At 53.6% G+C, this 24,253-nt stretch overlaps 3 protein-coding genes across 3 annotated transcripts in view; 1 reads left to right on the plus strand and 2 right to left on the minus strand.

The window, feature by feature from the left end:
* Positions 1-86: 86 nt before the first annotated feature.
* Positions 87-5,494, minus strand: GLOD4 (glyoxalase domain containing 4). The gene is made up of 9 exons (XM_086763444.1): positions 5,363-5,494; positions 5,025-5,074; positions 4,200-4,320; positions 3,248-3,392; positions 2,906-3,042; positions 2,485-2,571; positions 2,130-2,243; positions 1,956-2,042; positions 87-1,377 (listed from the first exon to the last, which is right to left on the minus strand). The coding sequence occupies exons 1-9, from the start codon at positions 5,450-5,452 to the stop codon at positions 1,312-1,314; spliced, it is 897 nt and encodes a 298-aa protein (XP_086619570.1). The 5' UTR covers positions 5,453-5,494; the 3' UTR covers positions 87-1,311.
* An 18-nt stretch (positions 5,495-5,512) lies between these two features.
* On the plus strand, positions 5,513-7,787 carry MRM3 (mitochondrial rRNA methyltransferase 3). The gene is made up of 4 exons (XM_086763441.1): positions 5,513-5,799; positions 6,110-6,354; positions 6,777-6,944; positions 7,141-7,787. Exons 1-4 carry the CDS (start codon positions 5,513-5,515, stop codon positions 7,701-7,703), a joined length of 1,263 nt encoding a protein of 420 aa, XP_086619567.1. The 3' UTR covers positions 7,704-7,787.
* A 1,213-nt stretch (positions 7,788-9,000) lies between these two features.
* NXN (nucleoredoxin) overlaps positions 9,001-24,253 on the minus strand; it is a 52,217-nt gene continuing 36,964 nt past the window's right edge. The window contains exons 2-8 of the mRNA XM_086763401.1: positions 23,827-23,944; positions 22,406-22,539; positions 21,893-21,993; positions 21,245-21,351; positions 15,236-15,415; positions 12,539-12,663; positions 9,001-10,165 (exon numbers count right to left, since the gene is read on the minus strand). Of these exons, the coding sequence (XP_086619527.1) occupies positions 9,983-10,165; positions 12,539-12,663; positions 15,236-15,415; positions 21,245-21,351; positions 21,893-21,993; positions 22,406-22,539; positions 23,827-23,944 (948 nt within the window). The 3' untranslated portion in view covers positions 9,001-9,982. The remainder of the gene's footprint in view (positions 10,166-12,538; positions 12,664-15,235; positions 15,416-21,244; positions 21,352-21,892; positions 21,994-22,405; positions 22,540-23,826; positions 23,945-24,253) is intronic.

Here is a 24,253-nt window from a genome sequence, read left to right on the forward strand (position 1 = left end):
CGGGGAAATCGAGAACCCAATTAAAAGGGAGCGGAACGCTCGGTGCGGGGCCGTGCTGGGCGGCTGGAAGAAACGCACTCAAACCATCCTGGATCGATTTTATTCAGTTACGGGCGGCAGCGGCAAGCGGCAGTTTCAGGGGTGCAGCTTATGCATCAAATTTTTCAACTCGATCGGTACACGATTCAAAAATCACCACTGAACTTGAATCAAAAGGCTCGAACAACAGAATCACAGCGAGAAGATTTTCCTCTTTAAACCCAGAATATTCACCACAAGCGCTGACGTGCCTCAGCGACTGCTAGCGCTGCTGACTTTGCCCACTTTTCCCTGGGAAACTTGTTTCAGGTTTTCATCAAGGAAGATGACAAACCAGGCAGCGTGCCCGGCACGGACAACGCTGGTAATTACTCCCTGTCCTCCCAGCCCTTATTCCACTAGCAAAAGCAGAGTGACTTCATTCCAACAAAATAAGCCCTGAACTGTTACTTCCAAAGGCAATTTCTCATCAAAAGCTAATTGCAAAACCACAATACACTTATTTCAAGTTGCGCTGAAGCACAGCCCCGGCTCCCGCCTGGAATGTGGAAGGTTCCCTGCGCTGCCGTAAGGAGACAGGTACGCAGGAGCTTGGTACGGAGCCGAAACCGCCACATCAGTGACGTGACCCCAGCGAGAAACGCACCGCAGGCTTCTCAAGTGAACATTTCACCTCGAAAGCTGGGGAAACATCTTGGAATGAAACTAGGGTTTGTTCCAGACTAGAATATTCAGGCGGTTTCGCAAGAGAATTTTTCTGTTCCCAACAAACGGGCATGCACTACAACAGCTGAACTGCTCGAGTTCTCCACACACAGCCCTCCCCTTCAGCCCAACACTTCGCCACAGAAGCAGGGTGATCGCGATACCCACAGCCACCTGACATTCTCTTCCCTAAGCTGCAAATCCAGGACAGCTAAAGCCAGCTCATTAGAGAAGTAGACACTGTAACGAATATAGCAACCTCTTTTTCAAGTGTAACCACCACAGAGAAACGTGGTTGTCTTCTCAACTGATGGCCCCCGTTTCTGAAGCCACGTGCTCAATCTGCCCCTTACTGCACAGCCCAGTTTTTTTTTTTGGAGAACACACTATGTACTTGAAAGGAGAGAGTCGCAGTAAGAGACACAGGCTTAAATCAAACAAACAAACCGGAATGGGACGTCACGGCACCCTCTTACTGGAAGGAGCAATGCAACGCATTACACAGGATCGGCATTTCAGTCGGATGAAAACCAAGGCACGAACGAGCAGTCCAGTTCTCTTCTCCAGCTAAGCAGAAGCCTTCTTCATTTTCTGCGCAGCAAACCACTTGTCACTGTTGTCCGCTGCCATGGCCTGCACGAGGAAAAGCGTTAACGTGTTCAGAACAGCAGCCGAGCCGCCGACGGCCCGCTGCTCGCACTCATCAGCCTCTCCCACAAGCCCAGATCGATCACAAGGACACTTTCTAATTTAGAGGAAAGCTATTCTGATGGATAATATTTTTATTTTTTTTTTTACGTATCAGTAAGGAAAAGGCACTGAAAATCAATGTTCTCTGCTGTAGTAAATAAATAGATCTGGTAATACAAAGCAAATCAGGACAGTTTAAACAAAGCCTTCCCACAGAGCTCACGCTCCTCACCAGAGCCCCTCTGCCTCGGGAGGATGCCCAGTGGCACTGATGTTACTGCAGCTCACAAATCATTTCCTGTGGTAACTTACACCAAGGTGGTGTTGACATGTCCACCACTCGGCTGGAAAACTCCAGCCAGGACACTCAACTTTAAAAACTGATGTGTGTTCCTTAGGAAGAAAGCAACCTGAGCTAAGAGACTGTACGACTTGCCTCTCAGAAAAACTCCACAGGAACAAAAGACTCTACAGGCATCTACAATCAAGAAGAAAACGAATGTGCACACAGCACGACTTACGTCATCTAACAACTTGTCACCGTTAGGGTCCACCTTGGACAGATCTCTGAATGCTTCATCTCCCACAAAACAGATTTCATGGCCATCCTAAACCAAATTTAAGAGCAGGCAAGTTAGCTACCTGGGAGAGAGAAATTCAAATCTAATTTAATGGCTATTTCCAACATTACTCACAGGATCAGCCAAAATAATCACTTGCACTGTGGCTTTGCCAGGCGTGTCCAAGCTGACCAGAGGTGTCAGAATTTTCTGATTCTCCTTTTTCATCAGCGCTTCAATGTTTGGCAACTTCAACAGAAAACAAGCGAAAACCAAACCTAGTCAGACGAAGATCAGATGCTTCATGCTCTTCTCATTTACAGTTCCCCATTACCTACGACTCCATTGCATTCCCACTGCAAGAACCACAACCAGAGTATCTGCTCGGTACGATTTTGTTCACATCGGAGATATTTTGCTAACACTAGAAATTAACCTCCCACTAGTCAGCTCTGGGTAATGAAAGGGGTAAAGGAAATGCGATCACCACCTCTTCCTTTGCACAGGAGAAGGCAATCCGCCCAAACGCTGTCCCGTGATCCACCGCTCCTCCAACAGCCTTCAACTCCAGCTTACACTGAAAGAGGAGAAAAGAAAGCCTGGCTCGCAAGAACGCTGTTCTCAGTGCTACACTCGCTCCAGCTTTTCACTGACGCAAATAATTTCAAAATCACCCATACACGTCTTTCCCAACAAGCCAGAATTACCAGAGCAAACCACAACTTCTTTTTAAAAAAAATGCAATTAAGTGCAGGCAAGCTTTAATTTAAATGCACAGAATTAAGCACTCAGCTGCTCTAATTAGGAGCTCTTTTTTTTTCCTGTTTAAGATTCTATTCTCACGAAATTAGAGGTTTCTATGATGAGATGCAACTCAAAGCTCAGAACTGGAAAGTTTTCTAAAGACTAACCTGGTTATCCGCATAGCCTAGCACAGCCCTTTGTTTTTCCTCATCCTTCTCATATATTTTCATCCCGAGCAAATCAGACCAGTAGCTAACAGACTTCTGCAGATCAGAGACACCCAAGGTTACCTTTAACACAGGATCTGTAAGATTGCAATAATTTGAAATTAGTTACAAATATACTGTAGTTTTAAACGTAGTTTTACACTCTTCAGAAGTCACAAAGAAACAACAGAAACACTGTTCTGTTTCATAAAATGCTATAGAGACAAATGCATGGTTCATTCCAGTTTCCCCCTTGTAAACCTCTCTTGAACACCAGTAACAGCCAGTGCGTGGATGTTTCACCTTGCTTGAGCTGTTCCTTGTCTTCCAAGTAGAACTTGTATCCCCCTGGGGCTTCAGTTTCAAAAACACCAGTTGTGACTTCTTTCAGGGGCCACCCCATCTTCTTAGCGTTGCTCACAGCCCGGCTGGACACAAGCGTTATGCCCTAGCGAGATCAGAACAGACACAGACAAAATTCACAGGGGGGATGGTGTGTAAGCCCTGCCTTCCAACAGTCTGCCTCTACAAACGGCCAGAAACAAATCAGATTACTTTTGGTGAACCATACAATCTCCTGAGAACCAGGTTTCTTGTTCCTATTAACTAACCTTAGTCTTACTGGGCATCCCTCATACATTTGGAGCACACTGAACTACCCTTCTTTCACACCGAAGGGAAATGAAAAGCAAAAGGAATTTAAAACTCCGATTCAAGGCAACGTACAGAAGTGGAAAACCGAGTTCCTAACTGTTTTACCAGGTTAGGCAGACATCTGCGGCTCCAAGCAGCTGCTCCCCGACACCTCACAAACTGGGGGAAGAATATTAGCTCAGGGGAAACAACGAGGAAACACCTTATGTGTACTCATAAAAAAACCACGAGATGTTCATTGCTTGTCAGCTAGTAAATAACAAAGACATATGTGATAATAAAAGAGTGTTTTCCTACAGTAAGACCCTTCTTAGCTAACCATTTCACATTAGATCGGCCAGCACACACCAGCTGTCCCACACACACAGCAACTGAGTTGGAAGGTGCTCAAGGACGTGTTTCCTGGAATCTACGCGAGCACAAAGCTGCTCTAGTTTCTGCTCTTGGAGATAACTTAAAACGCAAGAATAAAAAGTACTTAAGGGACTAAACAGCACAAAAAAGCAACTGGTGCAACCTATATGCTGAACAGACTCCTAATCATAAAAATAAAAAAGCTTATCTTAAGAAGAAAGATTTTGCTGCTAAGTGTGGTACTTACCAGAAAGTCATTGCCCAGGCGATAATCTCCAATGCCATAATTGTAAGTCAATTCTGCAACAAAGTGATTATCTTCTGGCCCATAGCCCACCATCGTTTTGCTCCATTTTCCATCATATGGGCTGGAACATTCATATTTAATTGTTGTGAGTATTAGAAATAAGCCTGAAGAACCACACGTATTAGTGTTTCAAGGAAAAATCGCCAAACAAACGGCAGAGGTAATCCAGCAACCTCCCACCAAGCAGGAGCTGAAGAATTCTCATTGCAGCTCAGCACACAGCAGGCAGGCATCCGGTCAGGAGTTGTGACCTTGGGCTGCCATCCACGACCACGCGACAAAAAACAATTCTGCCTCCTCCTTAACAGCTCGCATGTTAAGAGCGCAAGCTGCTCATTAGCTGGAATTACACGAGCACTTCCTTAATGAGAAGTAGGAAAAGTAGGTGGTTAGGCGCTAGATTGTAGGATTTCTTTCATTCATGAAGGGAGACAAAAGCCTTTGGGGCTACCAGGAGTGATTTTTGAACTCAAGACACTTAAAAGCCCCATGTCTGTGAAAAACTGACACAACTGAGCGTAATTGCAAGAAAGCTTAGAAATAATTCCATGAAATTCTGTATCAGATTATAGGTGTAATACAGCAATACTCGTGCTGTAATGTAAACACCACACCTACGCAAAAAGGGGAACTGCTGATTCCATGGGAAGTACTTAAAAAACCCAACATCCCACCCCTGTTTTACCTACAAAACGACACACACGCGACTGGCAGGCGTTTTGCGAGACACAAAAGGCCCGGGGCGGGCGCGCAGGCCCTGCTCACCCGTTGCAGCTGGCTTTGCAGCCCTCCTCGAACTCCTCGTGCCTCAGGACCTTGGGAGCGAGGGGAGAAAGGGGTCAGCACAGGGAAAACGCTTTTCCCATCCCCATTCCCATTCCCCACTCCCATTCCCATTCCCCTCAGCGGCCCCCACCAGCCCTAAGGCGGCGCGGGCGGGCCCGGGGCGGGAAGGGACAGCGGCCGGATGGGGACAATGGAGAGGCCCCGGGGACCCCAGGGAGGACACGGGGCCTCCGCGCCGAGACGGGCGATAACGGGCGATGACAGCCGCCCCCCGCCCCGGTCCCCCCCCCCCGCCCAGCCCCGGCCCCGCCGCTCACGCTCATGCCCAGCAGCTCGCGGTAGAAGCGCGCGCTCCGGGCGCGGTCCCCCACTTTGAAGACGAAGTGCAGCGCCCGCCGCGCCGCCATGGCGGGGCCCGTGACGTCACGGGAGCGCGCCCGTCGCCCCCGGCGAGGTGACGGCGCAAGATGGCGGCGCTGAAGGGGCCGGCGCCCGGCGTGGGCCGCTGGTTGCTGCGGGCCGGCGAGAAGGCGGCGGTAGCCGCGGTGGGGAGGCGCGGGGTGCGGGCGCTGCGGCGGAGCCCCGTGCGGGTGCTGCCGCCGCAGAAGGAGCGGGGCGCGGCGGCCGAGGGGCAGCAGAGCCCCCGGAAGCCGCCGCCGCCGCCCCCCCCACCGCCGCCGCCAGCGGTGGAGCGGAGCTCGGCCGGGCCGGGGCTGTGGTACGAGAAGGCGGCGCCCGGTGACAGGAGGCTGGGGTGAGGCGCGGCCCGCGGGGATGGGCGCTGCGGGAGGGGGCCGGGCCCCAGCGTGCGCGGGAGCGCTGTGGGGCTGGGGGCGGCCCCGCTCTGAGCCCCCTGGGGAGGCTCCCTGCGCTGGCCGGTGCCGTATCCGCAGAATTTAAGGCAAATTCCGACAGTTGGGGCAGGGACTGACACCGCAGCGGCAGTTACAGCCGGTCTAAAGCTACCTGGGGGGCTTCCGAGTGAAGTTCCAGGTGGCTGGCAGGTGTCAGAGGGACGGTGTCGTTATCCTCACAACCCTTTTCTCCCATTAACTTCTCCGCAGAAAAGTGGTGACCATTGCCAAGTCGAAGAAGTTTCGGGATCACCACGGGAAGGTTCTGCTGGAGGGTCACAGGCTGATCAAGGACGCCCTGGAGGCAGGAGCTGTGCTGCAGACTCTCTTCTTCAGCACTGTGGGGCACCTGAAGGAGCTGCCGGAGGCAGAGCTAAAACGAGCCAGCCTAGTTAAGGTGAAATTTGAAGACATTAAGAGCTGGTCTGACCTCGTAACTCCGCAGGGGCTCATAGGTAAGTTGCCTTAGAAACAGTTACAGCACTGCTCAGTGGAAAATTTATTTCACACTTAATAAGTGGGTAATGACTCTCCCTCCATAACCTTCCTCCAGATGTTCTGGCAGTGTGTCAAGAGTGGCATAGTTTGAGAAAATTCCCTTTTCTTTCACCTGCTGTGGTAGCTATGAAAGTGGCTCCTAGAGTGCACTGAAGGTGACAATGCTCATTTTTAATAGTGCATCGCTCCAGCTCTGCTGGGAAATAGTTCTTCTTGTCAAGTGACAAACTCTTCTCAAACTTCTGTTAAGCTGTGCTTTTCCTAATGCTTTCTGCAGCCTTAGTGAGACTCCTCTCCTTTTGTGAGATTTGGGGCAAGTAAATCAGACAGCCCTCTCCTTGGGGTGTGTTAGAAGCCTGCCGGCACTTTGTCTCCTCAGGGATCTTTTCCAAGCCCAACCATGCCAAGATGTCTTACCCTGCTGCTCAGCTAGCCAGCTCCTTGCCACTGCACCTCATCTGTGACAATATCCGAGATCCGGGAAACCTGGGGACTATTCTGAGATCTGCAGCAGGAGCAGGCTGTGAGAAAGTGCTGCTCACCAAAGGTAAGAGCCTCGCCCTGGGGAAAAGAAGTTTAGTTTGAGTAATTTGGGGGTAAGGCAGGGAATAAGAGGTGCTTGAAGATGATGTTTCCAAGAGTTTACCCAGCACAGACATGAGTTGCTGTGGGAAGCAGCAGCTGCTGAATCCGTCTTTTTCAGAGTTGCTGCACTGTCACTGTTTTCCCTGCTTCCATCCCAGGCTGTGTGGATCCGTGGGAGCCAAAGGTGCTCCGCGCAGGCATGGGGGCTCACTTCCGTCTGCCCATCGTCACCAACCTGGACTGGGAATCTGTTCCCAGCAACCTTCCTGCCGGCGTCCAGGTCTGCGTGGCCGACAACAAAGAACCAGGCGCTCAGGCTGAGCCCGCATCCGTGCCGAGGGGAGCTGGCGGGGGTGGCTCTGCTCCTGGAAACCAGAAAACTCCTGTGAAATCCGAAGCCAAGGCTGCTCCTGAGCACGAGGATGAGGAGGGAGCAGAGGATGTCTGCGTCCCAGAACTGTCCGCGCAGTATTACTACGAGAACTGGACACAGGCTCCAGTGGCAGTGGTGATCGGCGGAGAGACCCACGGTCTGAGTCCAGACGCGCTTCACCTCGCAGCCAGCACAGGCGGGAAGAGACTGGTCATTCCCGTGGTGCCAGGCGTGGACAGCTTGAACTCCGCCATCGCTGCTGGCATTGTGCTGTTTGAGGGGAAGAGACAGTTGCTGCGGAGGCACAAGCAGGAAGATGAAAGGCAGAAGTTCCCCATAGTGGGCTGAACCGCTGGGGTTTGGGTGCTGAAGAAGCATCTCTCCCTTTGTAAAGTTAATAAAATCGCAGCTTGGGCTGTTCGGTTTGCAGTACACAGGTGTTAAACTGCTCTGGCGTCGGGGAGCTGTGCCGGGGTGAGTGCGTGACTGCCGGGTGCGCCTGCGGGTGCTCCAGCCGCACGGTGATGCTAGTGAGAAGGGAAAGGCCGGCGGGTGGGGGCCCTCAGCTTGCCGGCAGCCAGCTCCCTGCTGCCCGGCTTGTCTCTCGCCCTCCTGTTAGCAGCACCGGGCAGGGCCCCTCTGGGCTCAGCCGGCAGATCTGGGGGGGTCTCAGACCTCTCCCTGTGGGGTCAGGGCGCAGCTGCCGCCACTGCGTTTGTGCCAATCCGGCCAGGATGCTGCTTCCACGCAGCTCGAGTCCACTCAGGCGCAGCTCACTGCATGAGCCCTTAACCCTGCAGTAAGTAACTCGCTGAACGGGCTATTTCCTCAAAAATCTCCAGTAAAGGGGGTAGAAGTTAATTTAGGGTTAATTCAGGGTAGGTTGCTGGCAGCCCAGTGCCCAGGGAGGTGCAGCAAGCTCCCAACTCTGCCGTGCTGCTGCCACGGTGCTCACACCGGCTCCTGCCCCAGCCCAGCCACACGCAGCCCCCTCCGGCTGCTGCCCTCCCTGGCTCAGGGACCGCGAGCTGGGCGCTGCTGCTCCTCAAACAGCTTACCCCTCAGTTAATCACCGCCGAACACGAGAGCCTCTGAAACGCGCCAAACACGCTGGATTTATACCGTTCCCGCCTTGCCGAGCTGGCGGCTCTTCCCAGCTCCTGCCAGGGTGGGTTGCTGCAGCAGCGATAAAAGGGGAGAGGCCATAACGCTGCCATCGACGACGAAAGAGCTGAAGGGAAAAAGCAGTGGCTTGCACAACACCCGCTATTCAGCGCGCACCTCCCCGGCATGCTGGCGGAAACCATCGCAGTCGCTGCTGCGTCCGGCAAGAGCCCCGGGGAACCCTCAGCTGGGGGATGCTGTGAGCCCGTGGGGTGGGTGGGCGCAGTGTGGGGCGGCGAGGCCGCGCTCCCCACTCCACGGTGTCTCCAAACAGCTCATGGCAGTCACCATCCCCAGGGGAGGTGCAGTGAATAACCCGGGTGGGGGGGAAACACGCAATCCCGGCTCGGCCGCCGCAGCGCCAGAGTTGCTGGCCCACCACCTACCCCTGGGGTCTGGCTGGGGGCTCCTCCTCCCACGCGGGTCCCAGGCGGGTTCCCTCTCCCCGACGGCACGACACGGCAGTCGGCACCTCCGCGGATGAGGTTATTATAACGGTTTTATTACAAAGTTCCAATCACCATGTACAGTTTTTACAATGTCACTTTTCAGGGGGCTCAGCTGTGCTGCTTGGGTTAGGGAGGGATTTTTTTTTTTTTTTGTCGGGTTGTTTTGGTTATTTTTTTTAAAGAACAGCACCATTAACGTTGGGTTTGAGGGACACCTACGAAAAACAGCTCAATCAACTAACACAGAGGGGACAGGACAATTCATACCAGAGAGGTGCGAGAGGGGACGGGGAAGAGCACAAAGGAGAGACGGAGAGGTGAGGGCAGCCCGATGGTGGTGGTCCTCCTCCTGGCTCAGAGAGGGAACATCCACCCATCGCAGGGGGTGACTTCCCAATACGCACAGCCAGCACCACCTACGGCTGTCGGTGCTTGGGGGTAGGAGGTGGGAAACCCACCCGGAAGGGTCTCACCCCAAGGAAGAAGAGCTCGGCTGCACCGTGGTCTTTCAGAGGTTGTCAGCAGTTAAGACTTTGTCTCGGCCTCGTCAGGGAACTCGCGTGGGAAAGGACGGGCCAGGGACAGTGAAAGGGACAGTTTCCTTATTGCTTCCTTAAAGTCATTTAGTCAGCAGGGGTGGTAGGAAAGGAAAGAAGGGGGAGAAGGAGAAGAAAAGAGCCCCATCCACTGCCTGATGCATACGTTGGGAAGAACACCATGCAAAAAGATTTGCCTGCTAGCTAGTGCCGTGTATAAAATAACGATACGGTAACAGTTCTGGCCTGGTTATTAGAGAATATATCACCATGAAGCACAAGCGAAGTCTCCAAACGCCAATGACTCCCTGCTGAAAGTGCATCTCAAGGAGTTTGCTTTAGGAGAAGGATTCACTGCGTAAAACAAGGCACCACAAGAAGGTTGGATACTGGGTCGGGCGTGAGGACACGCTGGAGAATCCATGAGCGGCGGAAGAGAGACCTAGTTTTAAATAACGTCTGTCGGTGCAGAAGCCCCTTAGATGGGCTCGGGTTTTAGCTTGTCTGCTAGAAAGTCGCTGACAAAGGCTTCCACGATTTCGGGCGTGATCTCCTCCACATCCATCACGTACTTGGCCCGGGCTGACATGTCCAGGATGGTGAGCAGGGGCGCGGCCTCGGGCAGGTTGGTGTAATCCCGCAGGGAGTCAGTCATGTCGTCCTGGAGGCCAAAATGAGAGGGAGAAAAGAGGCATCAGCAACAGGCAGGGCACCAGCAGCAGTTTGCTGCTTCCTCAGCGTGGTCCAGCCCACAAGTATCTCCCAAGGGCCTGGGCCTCACACCAGCACTGCAGGACCAGGAGTGCGGGGCGTTGTCTGCTCTGCCAGGTCAAAACCAAACTGGGCTGATTTAATCCCAGGCTGAGATGGGACCACGCATTCCTCCAACCCTTTCCGCACAGGGCACAGCTCCCAGCACCCCCGGACCGACCCGCTGCCCCAGGCCACCCCAGAGCCTCTGGGGCAGGAATGATTTCGGCATCTGCAGCTCAGGAGCTGGGGACGAGCGCTGAATGTGAGAACTCGCCAGCTCTCTGCCAGCACAGCTGCGGCCTCGTCACTCACCAGGGCAGATGCTGAAGGGATCTGGAGCAAACCAGAAAATGGGAATGGGGTGAAGGCCCGTGCTTTGAGCCAACGCCAAAACCCCACTGGCAGGTCCAAGCGCAAAAGCCGCAGGGCTCCCTAGCTGGGAACCGCTCACCAGGGGAGCGGGCTGCTCTCGCTTCAGCCAGGCACAGCACAGCTCTGGGCAAAAGGGAAAAAATGATCTGTCTCTGTCAGGGCTGCGCAATTCAAAAGCCAGCGCGAGGGCGGTTCATCTCCCGCTCCCGGCCAAGCCCACGACATGCAGCATCCAACACAGGGCGTTCCCCGAGCCCCTTTCCAAGGTCGGTAACAGAAATCCATCAGTCTGGTTAGCAACTGGTAGCTCTGCAGCACGCGGCGGGGGCCGGCAGCGTAACGCCTGTCGCGCCTCCCCTTCCATTGCAGGGGTTTCTGGCGCAGCCAGCCCACGTGGCAGGGAAGGGTGAGCGGGGCTGGGCCCACTGCCTCGGGGCTGGGGCGCTCGGCTGCCCCCCACCCTTCCCACCTCCCAGCCCAGCTCGGAGCCCAGGTGTCGGGATGCCTCGTCCTTTATTCCACCGCCGCAAAGGGACCAAAAAACCATTTTTAATCAATGCAAAATCGGCCCAGATGGCGCCGGGAGAGGAATGGGAGGCGCCTGCTCCGGCCATGGCCAAGCTGCTTTGTGCGCGAGGGCCGGTGGAGACCTGGGGCCAGCGCTCCCAGCTATTGAGGTGACGGATGAATGGGACGTGCTGGACGCTCCCCATTCTTCGGCCCAGCCGCCGCAGGGACGTCGGGAGCCGGATGAATAGCGGCAATGTTTCAGCTATAGCCAGCAAGCAGGAAGAAAATGCTTCACAGGCTCTGGGGGAGGGGGGCAGGACCCTCCCAAAATAGCCTTTCCAACAAGGGGCTTATTCAGGGGCGCGGGGCCGAGCTGGGATGCTCAGAGACACGTCACGGTGGCGGGAGCGCCTGCCCAGAGGGGGCTGACGGGGCTGCGGGAGGTGGCGGTGGGGGCTTGCCTGGCAGGGGGGGCCAGGGTGCGGCAGTGGGGACCCTTTTGTGTGCGGGGCGGCTCCAGAGGGCCCCGCTTGCAGCACACTGCAGCTGTGACGTGAGTGTGGAGGGACGGAGCAGGCGCACAGCCGTGCAGCAGCTGTCACCTGCCCAGGCAGCGCCTAGGGAGTGAAACCGCAGGCCTGGGGGGGCCCTGGAAGCTTTTTGCGACCCTTACACAGAACCTTCCTCATTTTCAAGCCTGCAGCGGGGCAAAGTGCCTGCATGGGGGAACAGGAGGCCAAGAAACCCTGTTTCCCCATTTCCCATTTTCTCCAACAGCAAGAGCCAGCAGGGAGAGCGCAGCCACATGCCGCATCCCTGCTCCCAGAGCAGCCCCTATGCGCTCCCGGGGTCCCTTTTGTCCAGCATCACCCACACAGCACAGAAATGGGCCCAGCCCGTGGGACTGGGGCTTCCCCTTAGGGAAGAGCTTGGAGCACCAGTCCCTGCCCTCCTCCTGCGGCGGGAAGGAAAGCAGCAGCACCTCAGCGAGGAGGACAGCACTGGCCGGGCCAGGCTGAAACCCAAACCCCAGTTCCTCTCCCCCGCCCAGCCAGCTTTCCTGCTCGCACAGCCTCAGGGTTCGAGGAAGCAGCTGGCTCCTTCTCACCTCCCCCAGCCCCTCTCTGCTTTTCCCCAGCAGCTCCCTCGCTCGCCATCAGGCTTTTCCACCTCTGAACAAATGCAGCTGGGACCCCTTTGCCAGAAATAATATCCAGCAATGAGCACAGGCGACTGAGCCAGGACTCAGGTCTGGCTTTGCTCCATGGTCCCTGACTAGCTGCAGCAGCTCCGTGCCTCAGTTTACCCACCTGAAGAGTGGCAACAGCAGTACCCAACCCAGCTCAGTCCTCATACAAAGACACAGCAGGATGCCGCCCTGTGCTCTCCTCCTGCTTACCTCGCCCGCCACGAAGAAGAGCAACGGTGCTTCCTCCTCTTTGGCTTTGTACTTGGCGATGATTTTTTCAGCTATGGGCTGAATCAGTTGTTTCGCTGCCTCTGACTCTCCGTCATCCTCTGAATCTGCCGGGCACAGAAGTGGGAAGACAGAACAAAAGAGGCAAGGCAAAAAGGAGGTTAGGATAAAAAGGATGCAAACGGGCTGGGTGCTGGCAGCTCTATCCCACAGCACCACCACAGAGGAAACCGGAGCCCGGACGCGTAGCATGAACTTCAAAGCCACGCGGCTCTGTAGCAATTAGGGAGCAGCTGAAATGTGCTTTTCATGTGAGACAGGGAAACATGTAACAGAAGAGCAGCTCCTGCTCCCAAAATACTTCACTGCTCGCTCCCTGGTGCTGCTGCTGAAGCGCAGGGGCAAACAGGCACAGAAAAGCTGCTTTGCAGTTTGAGAAGGGTCGGGACGTTTTGAAGACCAAACGAACGTGCTGATCTGAGGCTGCCTGCCACCCCTGCCCGCCACCCACCATCCCTCCGCCTCGGGACAGCTGCTCGGTAGCTTTTCTGCTCGAGTCTCCGTGGCAGCAGCGCTGTGAAGGCAGCTTTGATTTGACAGAGGTAGAGTAGAAAGAGATGGCAACATCAATCAAACGTCAGCCACCACTGAAGTTCAAATACTGAGCTGGGAAGAGGAGAGACTGTGTCCTTGAGCAGCATAGAGATGAAATTATTTCAATCCGGGGACAACTTCTGGTGTTAAAAAAAAGTAAGAAGGCAGAAGAGGCGCCCCTGGTCTCCCAGTCGCTGCGGCTCTCATGGTCTATGATGTTACTACCCACACGACTGGTCCAGCCCCCAGCTGGGACAGGCACTGCCCACATCCGAAGCACTCTCTGCCCTTGCTCTGCACTTCCCTGTCCTCCTCTCTGCCTTCTCCAAGAAAAGCAGGGGATGCCAGAGATGCCACATGCTGCATTTTGGAGTCCGTCCTCCATGTGCGACAGTGATAAATATGTAGAGTTGTGGGGTGTCTGCAGGGATTGATTTTTCTGCAAGCAACTGCTGCTGGCGGCACTCCAGGCATCCCTGCACACTCTGGCTAACCCAGCCCTAAACTCTCTGGGGGCCGATGGAGGTTGGTCAGGATTTATTCACAACCTGCTCTTGCTAAGCCTGCCTTCTCCTGCGGCTGCGTTCTCCTGGGGTGTTGCTGCTTGTGGGGGATCTTCCACCAGGACACAGGCTGACCAGGAGCCCCTGTCCCTGCAGCGCCAGCTTCGTCTCAGCGCCAGCACATCGCTGGCATATTCCACCAAGGCCAGGCATCCCCTCAAGGGCTGAGCGAGAGCCCCAGCCGCCGGCCGGAGAGCGCTCTACTGACAAGATGTTTGCAACAAGGTGATAGAAAAACTTTGCTCAGAGCAAGATAAAAATAACTCTTTCCAGAGGCCTGCAGCGCTGGCCCCAATCAATCACGCTTGGCGTGGCTTGCTGGTCCTCCCCGTGCGAGGAGAGTGTTTTTGGCTCTGTGCTCAGGTCCCCTGCTGGGCTATGCTGGATAAATAATCAGGGTCAAAAGGAAACCTGAAGGGGAAAAAGGGAAGGAGAGAGAGACATGTTGTCAGAGCTGCAGAGAAGGGTGTGCGAGGAAGCAGGACAGGAGCCCTGCCCCAGGCCAGGCCCCAACACAAGGGGGGCCTCTTCAGCAAACCACCACTGCTGCTCCAGAGTGCTCAAGGGACAGCCACACACCCCCCAACATCCCTGGGATGCTGTGCGCACCCCTCTGCCGCCCGGCCACCCCTGCAGCCGGCCACAGCTTACGCCGGCCACAGCCCCCGCCTGATTTAACCATTGGCTGCTGGCAGGGAAGCGATGAGGAACGAGCCAGCTGTGCTTTGGATGAGCTCTAGGGCTGTTTCCAACTGCAGGGGAGCTCCATGTGTGGGTTAGCAGTGGAAGAGGGACAGGAACTTTGGGGAAAAGCCTGCCTTGTCCTGCAGCCAGCGCCCCACAGGGAGAACGCCCGAGGACCAGAGAGCACAGAAGAGGCTCCTCTGACTGTCACGGCCCCGCTCAGCCCAGGGATTCGAGCCCCCGAGCTGTGGTTTCCAGCACAGAGCTGTAATCCCTCTCTGAAACACTTCATCTGCCTCCTGTGGAATGTCACGTGTGCCTGAAGTCCTTGCTCCAGAAAGGCTTTTCCCATCTCCACCACCACTGGCCGTGCCAGTGTATTTCTCATGCTCCCCAACACCTCATCAGCATTCCTCTCCACGGCTGCCACTAAAGCACCTTTGATATGACAGCCTCGCTGCACTGCAAATCACTACTCCATCACATCCCGTCACTGCGGGGGAGCTGCAGGAGGCCCGCGGGCACAGACAGGCTCTGGCAAACCCCTGCGAGCTGCAGCAGCCCGTTTCCCTGGTACGGGCAAGGCTCCAGGTCCATCAGCCCCTCCGAATCCCTTGAGGGGACTCCACAGGGACCTCTCTCTCCCCATGGCCTCTCTGGACACATGAGGACATGGCACTGGTCTCAGGGATGGAAACGGGCTGATGTCCCTTCCCACAGACACTGTCACCACCAGAGGCAGGTTCTCAGCCCCGTGGCCACCTCTAGCCGAGCTGGCAGGTAGCCCAGCCCCCTTCCCACGCACAGGCTCTGCTTTCCAAGCAGCGATGCTCCATACCTACAAAGAGAACGAGGCAGGGGCCCTCATTCAGCTGCACGGCATTGGAGTCAGTCAGCTCCAGCACGGGCTTGGGATGCCAGGGGAACTCGCGGCATTCGATGTCGTTCAGCACCTCCACCCGCCCCTGCCGCGTGATCACGTCTCCCTTGGAGTCCAGGACGATGAGAGTCGGGATGCCTGCAACGGAAGAAAAACAGGGGGGGGATGAGTCAAACTGCGAACCAGCCAGCGACAGGGTGTGGGGAGAAAGGCCTTTTCCTATCACCTCCGGCTCTGGCAGGAGCCCAGCGACCATGCTGCCTCTCTGCAGCTCACGCACGGTGTGGGAATCGGGGTTCCTGAATCCTGTTTCCGTCCTAGCAGAGCACTGTAATTCAGCAGCCAGAGCAGGAAGCTGGGAGACAGGCTCTGGCACTGCCCGCCTTTCCCTGCCCGAGTGCAAGCAGGGGTCACCGCTGTCTGACGCCAATGCTCCTGGATGCTAACCCCACCTTGCAAGCTCCCTCCTGTGAAGTGCCAGACAGACGTGCCTCCTGCGCGCGAGGCAGAGCAACACTGACCCGTAGGCACCATCGCCCCAGTGCCGAGACGTGGCTGCCGCCGGAAAAGCTCAGCCCCCGGTTCACAGGAACACACGCAAACCTTTTTGCAGGGCGGACCGCAGACAACGGCGGCCAGGAAGCAGGGTGTGTTCCTTCCCAGAAGGAACACCATATATTTTGCAGCCACAAACTCTTCCGTGAACCCCCACACCCCTCCTCGGCGCTAACCGCCCAGCCATTTCCAGAGTGCAGGGATGTGCCTGACAAGTCACAAACATCATTACCTGGTTCGGACGCTCTTTTGCATCACCCAGGCCCGGCGAGGCAGGGACCCGACACCGCCGGTGGAAGAAAGGCCCCCAGACCAGCACTAACAAAGATTTCGTGCTCAGAACCATGGATGCCCCTAGGAATACCCAGAAGAGAGCACACACCTCTGCAAGTGGAGATGGAGTGGGATCGTACACACTAATGTCAGCAGACCTTGTCACACAGCTAAACCACACGCAACGCTTGCCAATAAACCTGTCATCCACCCTTCCTGGCTGCTGCCCTTGCAAAAGGGAGGCAAACGTGCTTGCAGCAGAGATTTAGCCCAAGTCACCTATTCAAACCCAACCGGGTCACCAGCTGGTGACTGTCCTGTCTGATAAGGCACCGACAAGGCTTTCCGGCCACAAAATGGTCACAGGAGAGTCAACAGGAGTGGCTGACGTTGGTGACTTCACCTGGAAAGCACGCCATTCCTCTCTCATTGAGGAGACAAAGAAACATCCCGCCAGGAAGGAAGAGGGAAGAATTTGGGATCAGGCTCCAAGAGACGGGTCAAGCGACCAGTGTTAGTGCCAGGTGCTGCTGTCTGCTGCACCTGAGCTTCGATCCACTTGCTATCCAGCATCTCCTTCTTCACCCAGCAACATTCCCCAAACCACAACTGGGAAACTGAGGCAGCTCAAATCCCGCTGCCCTCCTCCAAAGGTTCATTTTAAGCTCATTCGTTAGAAATGTCCCGCAGAGCCATTGTCTGAGCAGGAGGGATGCAGCACGCTCCCCGCTGCTGGACTCCTGGCACCGCGCTCTCGTGTTTGTACAACAGTGGGTTACTCAGCAGCCCTCTGAATTCTAGGCATTTCTCTAGGAAATACACGGCCGTCTGTCTGTCCCATGCCTGCCTGCAGGTCCGGGCGAGCGGCCGCATTCCCCTCATTCCAGCCCGGCAGCGCCGCTCACATTCCTGCCGGTGTGCAAGCGCAGGGCTGGTGTAAGAACAGCGCAGGAACTCCACCAATGGCTGGGTTTGCAAATCCTAAGGGTATGCCAAGAAAACCATTTTGTATCATAAAAAGGCTTATTCATTACCTGCTGGTATTCAAAATAGCTCTAGGGCAGGCATGGGTTAAGCAGACTGGAAGGAATTGGGAATTTTCACTCTGGCCCTATCCTGCAACGCACAAACTACTGCTGAAGCCAGGAGAAGCACACAGCCATCAGCATCCCACATGATTCAGATCTTCATCCATTTACAATTCCCAACGCCATTCCAAACGCTTGCTTTTCCGTGCTCTCCAGACCTGCGTCATACACGAGGGACAGGCTAGAAACGTGGGTTCAGCGCGGTCCCCTGTCACCAATCGGTCTGAACAATGCAGCAGCAAGGCAGAGATTTCAAATGAGCTTTGCTCATCTGGGGAAAATTAAGGGCCCCATTTAGACACAGATCGTTGTGAGTGTGACCTCACAGCTGTCAGGGACTCCATCCACTATCCAAAGCATTCAGACTTTACCTGATTTGTGTATGCAGACACACACACACACACCAAAGCAGCCAATTACTAAAACTTCCAACTGCAAATACAAAACTGACTCAGAAAACAGAGAGTCTTTAAGATAATTCATCCTGGGTTTAGCATGTTCAAGAAATGTAAGTCATAAATCAGAAAAAAACCTTGGGGCTGGGTTTTCAGTCGTCTTTTTTTTCCCCCCCCAGTCATATCAGTTTTCAGGAGGTGTGTGACACGTGCTGGGTCAATCCCTGCACCTTTTACCCCGCACCAGAGGTTTCTCACCAGCCACGAAGCTCTGGTTTCCTTTCTGGACCTGCCTGGTGAAGGCTGAGGCTGCCGTGACCCATCTGCTCCCAGTCCCCAGCATCGCTGCCTCGTCTCCTCAGCTCCTTCCTGCGCGTTCCTGGACGGGTCCCTGGGGTTAGGACACAGCCTTACTGGGCTCAGGGTGGCATCCCATAGGATCAGCCTCATCCTCCCAGGCAAACACATCCTCTTTGCATGGGACACAGACCAGCAGGACCAGGGGAGCCATCCTTAACCTTATTCACACCCGCTAACCCCAATATTTCCCCCCTGGTCCCCACCTCCCTGCTCATCCCAGCCACTATTTGTTATTTCAGTGTCTTTTGGGGGCTTTGGTAATTGCCATGAGTCATAACAGCAGAATTTCCTTATCAAGAATCACAGATCAGACACTCTGCAATGAATATTGTATAAGCTTGGATGAGAATCAGCGTAGACGGGCTCAGTTTGATTTTATGCATTAGAAAATGGATTCGGTTCCCACAGGGCCAGCATTTTACAAAAATACAGGCGCCAAATGATTTGTTACCAAACCTGGCAGTACATTTACTTATTTATGTATTAAAATCTGTACCTGACATGGAAATCTCATCTGCATTAAGTCTGTTGGGTGAGTAATCAAAATCGCCATGAAGCAAACACTCAGAATACACCAGCTGCGGGGCAGGCGGTGGGTTTTATTGCTGGTTTTTCACCTTTTCAGAAGAAAGCTCCGGAAACCTGGTATGAGAAACCTCCTGTGACTCCCAGGCTGCTCCCACCAGCCGAGCTGTGAGAGTGACCTGTGGGTGTCTGGGCTAAACCACAGGACAGGAGGGAACCAACAGTTTTTGGAAGTTCCCCCAAGGGACTACAAACCCCAAAGCGATGCCACAGGGAATATTCAGGAACCCCAAATATCTCATAAGGTACACAACAAGGGGTGATTCCTATCCAAGCATAAACGTTATGGCTGCTCCCCATCCCATCGGAGGGAGAGCTAACGTCAGGGGATTTCACCTAAGGCAGGAGCACGCGGACCGGGACCAGCACACACAACGGAGAATTATTTCTAAGCAGCCACGACACAAGACATGACTCTCTCTCAAGACAGTGCTGCACCCAGAAGCAATTTAATATAGGTGGGTACGGTACAGCCCACTGACTGTGCATGGGTTATGAATAGAGGCATTCAAGTAAACCCAAATAAAGGCCAATAACTCAACTTACATTTTACACAGAGTTTTTGAATGCTGTAGGGGCCAACACAGGACTAAAACAACAAGAGATTTGACTCTCTTGCTGCTTTCTGCCACTCAGGAACTTGGAGTAGTTAGGGAAGACAAGCTCTTCCGTTGTTTCAGCTCCCAGCCTTACAAAAAACAGTGGAAAAACCACCCCACGTGCATGCTGCGCTCACAACCCAAGGCACCACGAGGATGGTAAACTGGACGCCAGTTACACACTGGTGCACAGGCGCAGCTCCAAAGGGGGCTTCGAAGATGCCTGGTGGCATCACAGCCACGCATCTGGGTAAAGACAGGTCAGATTACATGGATCCAATTTTTCATTTAGGTGGAATAACCGCCACTGGCAACGAGCTGAGCCCACATTTAGGTCTGTCTGCAGAAAGCTTTTGCTACAGCTGGTGCAGCAGCCTGCTGCGAAAGCCTGACTGCAAACCCCAAAGTTGGTGGGGAGGACCCTGAGTTGCTGCCTGTGCAGTGGTCAGCCACAACCTGGAACCCCTAGGAGCAGCAGGAGGGTTCACCTCCAGCCCTCCCTCTCGTTTCCCAGTACCCTGGCACCCTCCCTGCAGCACCCTGCTCCACTGTAGACCGCAGCGGGTAAACAGAGCTCAGCCCAGCCTTGCAAAGCCTGTGCAGGAAGGGAGGTGGGACAGCGATGCCTCCCATGCAAGGTGCAAATTAGCCTGGCTCCACATTTTGACATGACTTCGTAGGATCACAGCCCATCCTTGAGAAGAGGTTCCCGCTTTACAGGAAAATCACGATAGACAAGCAGAAGGGTTTGCACTCAAACATGCCCAAATCCCAGGTCAACGCCCCTGGGAGAGCAGCTGAAATGCAGGGCTAACATGGGAGCTTCCCTGGCAGAGAAAGGGGTCAGGGCGCAGGGAAACAGCAAATATTTACATTTTCAGGTCAGCACACAATGAAGAGAGGCATTTAAGGAGCCAGTGGCTGGAGTCAGAGGGAAAGCTGTTGTCACTGTTTCCCTGGCTACAGCATGCCTGCTGCTCAAGTATCCATGCCTGGACACCTTATTTACAGAAAGTCCCAGTGAAACTGGCAGCGGTCCTGCAGCGCTCAGCCGAAACCAGCACTGGAGAGGTTTGTGAGCAGGCCAGAGAAAAGACAGATGAATTTGGAAAGCTCTTGCCTCACGGGAAGATAATTAAGCAGCAAACTGATGGCTATTTAAAGCAGGCAAATGGTTATTCTCGGTGTAAGGTCAGGGAACAGAGCTGAGCGATGGCACCTGAGCTCACACCAGAAGGGGTGTTCAGAGAGGACAGCAACGAGGGATTATTTCTGCTGCCATTCTCCCCAAGCCCTGGGCCACCTTTGGCAACACTCCTCCTCCCCTGTCCCTTCCCAGTCTGCAGACCTTTTTAACCCTCTGCCAGCTTGCGCCCACCTCACCAGTGCCACCAGGAAATGGGTAAGAAACAGGCATGTTGCAGCAAGACCTTCTAACCACAGGGAGAAACTACAGGTACATACAGAAGACCTCCTTGCGATCCAGTCACCTTGCACGTCTCTACACTGCAATTTGCCCCCTGCAGAACAAGGTGCCAGTCCCCAGAAGGGCTGCTGTGAGTTTTTATCATCTTTGGGACACTTTGAAGCCATGCAGACAGACAGAGCCTCTCCCCTGCCCCTCCAAGCAGCCGAGGCTGCTGGAATTCTGGCACTGGCACGTCCAGTAAAGGCAAAGCCATGGTTTACATCAAACACACACTCTTCTGTAATTCAAGTCACTAACATAAACCAGATGCCATCTTCCTCAGCCTCTGCAGAGAATGATAGCCTGCCTTCGCATTACATAAAACAGCAAGAAAATGAAATTTAAACCTTCAAGAAGCAGCAAAATAAATAAATCAGTAATTAGGCAAAAAACATCCAAGCCAAAAACAGCTTCCAAGTTTCCAGGAAGAATTAGGTTGTTTATGGAAGTCCTGTTTCAACTAACAGCCTGCCTGGCAGGTGGTAGGAATGTGAGTTTGTGGAGAGCAGAAACATGAAGCAGCTCTGCCTGGGGCACTGTGCTTGGCTTTGCTGTTTTCTCATTTTTAGTTAAACAAGAGGAGACATTACAAATATTCAACAAAAGAAGCAGAAAGAGCTGTACACCAGTATGGCCTTTCCTACCTTGTATGCCATAGAGTCGATTCAGGCGCGACCGTCTGGCCTCATCGGTGTACGGCACAGCTACCCAGGGCATCTCGCTGAAGTACTGCTTGAAGGAGTCCTCTGACCTGCGCGAGGGGAACAGGGCTTGGGATCCAGGGTGCGATCCTCCGCCTGCACGGCTCTTTCCTCTGCTCCTCATTAAAAACCTGGCCTGCAAAGCCCTTGATCCCTTCTACCAAAGCCCACCTGTAAGGGCTGCTGGCAGACACAACCTGGGGAGAGGCAGACTAATTTTAAATCCCCCAGTCCCTCAAGAAGTGGTCCATGGTGCATTTTTTCCCCGATAAAATATTTCAAACTCTCCAGGGCATCTGAATGTCAACCCATGGTGACAGCAGCAGCTTGACCACCTTTCAGACCTCAGAGTCACGAGCCACAAAGTGAAACACAGAGCTGCTCTGCGGACAGAGCCTGCTCTCAGCCCACTGCTGCCCTCACTAACCCCTCTTCACCCTTCGCCGCTGGACAGAGGGCAAAGGGCTTAGGCAGCCTTTCTGATACCAGAGCCAACCTGCTCTACCCCACATCAAATTTCCTCCTCAAATCAAACCAGCAATGCTCACAGCTTCCCAGCTCTGCCTGTACAGGGTGTTAGTGCTTCCTTACCTGTCTGCACTAACGAAGAGTATCTCAAACTTCTGTCCTGCCTCCTTGATTTTTCGGTAGGACTCCACCAGGACCCTTGTGAGGCTTCTGCACGGTGGGCACTGCAAAACACAACACATGCATAAGGACATTGTCTCCTCCACAGGGCCAGACCCACACCCAGGAGGTCCAGATGACCTAGTGACCATGAGAAGGCAGATGTGACCTCATCTTTGCTGGAGCGCTAGGCAGGAGCCCTGAATGTGGCTGGGATTTATGGCCCATAAGTTGCCAACAAAACCTCTTCCATTTTTTAAATCTGTCCACTCTTACCCTTCTGAAGGGCCAGCTGAGGATGACAGGTCACTGCAATGCTGCAACTTCTTCCAGAATGAGTGGAGCACCTTAACTGCTTCAACACCAACCAGCCCAAGGTCTCTACTCTCCCACAGAGCTCTGCAGCAAGGCCGCAGGGGGATCCCCAGAGCACCCTCAAATTCACTTCAACTGCTCTTCAAAGCATCTTATACTCACCCAGTGTGCGGAGAAATAGACCCCAACGTGTGAGCCCTCCAGGGCGCTGCTGTCTAGTGTTTGGCCATTGTTCCTTAGCAGAGGCCCAGCAACAACTTCACTGAAGGGTTTTGGCCCCCAGGGGAACTCCAGACCTGCAGAGTGGTCGGGTTGAGGGTGGAAAGAAGACACAAAACAGCGAGATGCAAATGCAGCATTTATAGTTTCAAAACGTTCCACCAAAAAAAACCCATCCAACCTTCTGCAAAGATATGGAAGAGCTGGAGAAGCCAAGCTCTGCACCAGAGCCAGGGCCACCTCTTTCTCACAGGTAGGCTTGCACCCTCGCCCGAGCCGCAGCACCTTCGGCTTGCCAAAGCCTGCTCTGGTTTTGTGCCTGATGAGGGATCTTCTCCTTATCAGCGTTTGTTTTAACAAGAGGGCAAGGTGGTGTGTGCTCAGGAATGCAGTCAGACTATTTGCCTTATACTGATTTTACCCTTATTTTTTTATATGTACATCTACCTATTTACTTCTAAAACCATATATATATATATATAAAAGGCGGCTTATATTTAGTTTGATATATATATAAAAACCTATATATAAATTAAACTTAGACTAACCCTCTGCACCCCAAAAGCAAGCATGTGTGCACACACACAAACACATGCTCTGCATCATCTGCTGCCAGCTCCCAGAGCAATCAATCTATGGATTCAGCTGGAGAGGAGGAAACATCACAGATGGCTCAGGCCACAACATGTATGTGCTGCACAGTTCCTGCCACCTGAATTAAAGACTCTGTCACCACACCACATGAAGAAACGACAAGCTGGTAATATGTGTGCATGGACAGCGCAGCAGTTGAATGATGGGTCTGCAGAGTCTATGAGTAAGGGCACACATTTTGCTCATTTTGGTTTTTGCAAATTGGAAGAAGATGGATTTAACATCAACCTCCAGCATGGTAAAGCTCAGAAATGGATAACGGTAGCGTTTTTCTGTTGCATTTGTAAATAATGAGGAATTTAGAATGTGATGTCAGAGACAAAATCCCACTCAGTATTGTGGAAGGACTCTGCTCCCAAGGTATGGAAAGCATGAGCCCTCAGTCTGTCTGTCCATGTGCCTCCATCAGGGAAAAATCCAAACTTAATGTTTCAGTTAGACTAACTTTTTCCTCATTAGCACTTCAGACAAAAATCCTGGAGGGGAAGTCTTTGTTCTTTTTAACAAGCAAAACCAAAACACAAGATCTGGCAGGAACGATGCAGAAAATTTTATGCTGAAAATAATACAGTGCCTCGATTAGTTAAGTACGACAATAGTTGTGTGTTTCCTTCCCCTCACCCATTGCCCCAAGGCAATTCAAAATGAACTGAGATGAAAAGGCAGCCGTGTGCCCAGGTTTCTACAGCACACGGGACTCCGGGTGTTACCTTCTGGGTCATCTCGGATTACCAGGAGGCCGTTCCTGCAAACCACCTTCCCGGTGGAGGCATCGATAAATATCAGGGCAGGAATGTTGGAGACTCTGTACTTGTTCCACAGCTTCAGCTGTAAAAGAGATTGGGAGGGGAGAGAAGAAAGGTAAACTTGGCACTGTGAAGAGCAAAATTTTGGTGCGCTTTGCATCTTTCAGACCAGAGGTCAGAGCTAAGCACAGAAATAGAGCTGGTGCTTCAGCAACATACATGAAGGCATCCCTCCAGAGCTGCTGCACCAATCCAGACCTTCAGCACCCGCACAGACTCACACCATCAACACCATCACCCTGGTACCACGGGTGAGACCAGTATTTGTCTCACGCCTGTTGTGAGCACAGGTAAAGCTCCTCCTCCCACTGCATTTGCCTCTTTGCAAGTA

The sequence above is a fragment of the Chlamydotis macqueenii genome, chromosome 19, assembly GCF_036417535.1.
Source record: "Chlamydotis macqueenii isolate bChlMac1 chromosome 19, bChlMac1.mat, whole genome shotgun sequence".
NCBI classification, from domain to species: domain Eukaryota; kingdom Metazoa; phylum Chordata; class Aves; order Otidiformes; family Otididae; genus Chlamydotis; species Chlamydotis macqueenii.

Bases quoted from the DNA above. Each gene is read 5' to 3' on its own strand.
- GLOD4 (XM_086763444.1), bottom strand. From the start codon at position 5,452: ATGGCGGCGCGGCGGGCGCTGCACTTCGTCTTCAAAGTGGGGGACCGC. The intron at 4,321-5,024 runs GTGAGCAGGGCC...TGAATGTTCCAG, and splicing joins TGCAAAGCCAGCTGCAACGG to CCCATATGATGGAAAATGGA. The intron at 2,572-2,905 runs GTTAGTCTTTAG...CTCCTCTTTCAG, and splicing joins TAGGCTATGCGGATAACCAG to TGTAAGCTGGAGTTGAAGGC.
- MRM3 (XM_086763441.1), top strand. From the start codon at position 5,513: ATGGCGGCGCTGAAGGGGCCGGCGCCCGGCGTGGGCCGCTGGTTGCTG. The intron at 5,800-6,109 runs GTGAGGCGCGGC...ACTTCTCCGCAG, and splicing joins CCCGGTGACAGGAGGCTGGG to AAAAGTGGTGACCATTGCCA. The intron at 6,945-7,140 runs GTAAGAGCCTCG...CTTCCATCCCAG, and splicing joins GAAAGTGCTGCTCACCAAAG to GCTGTGTGGATCCGTGGGAG.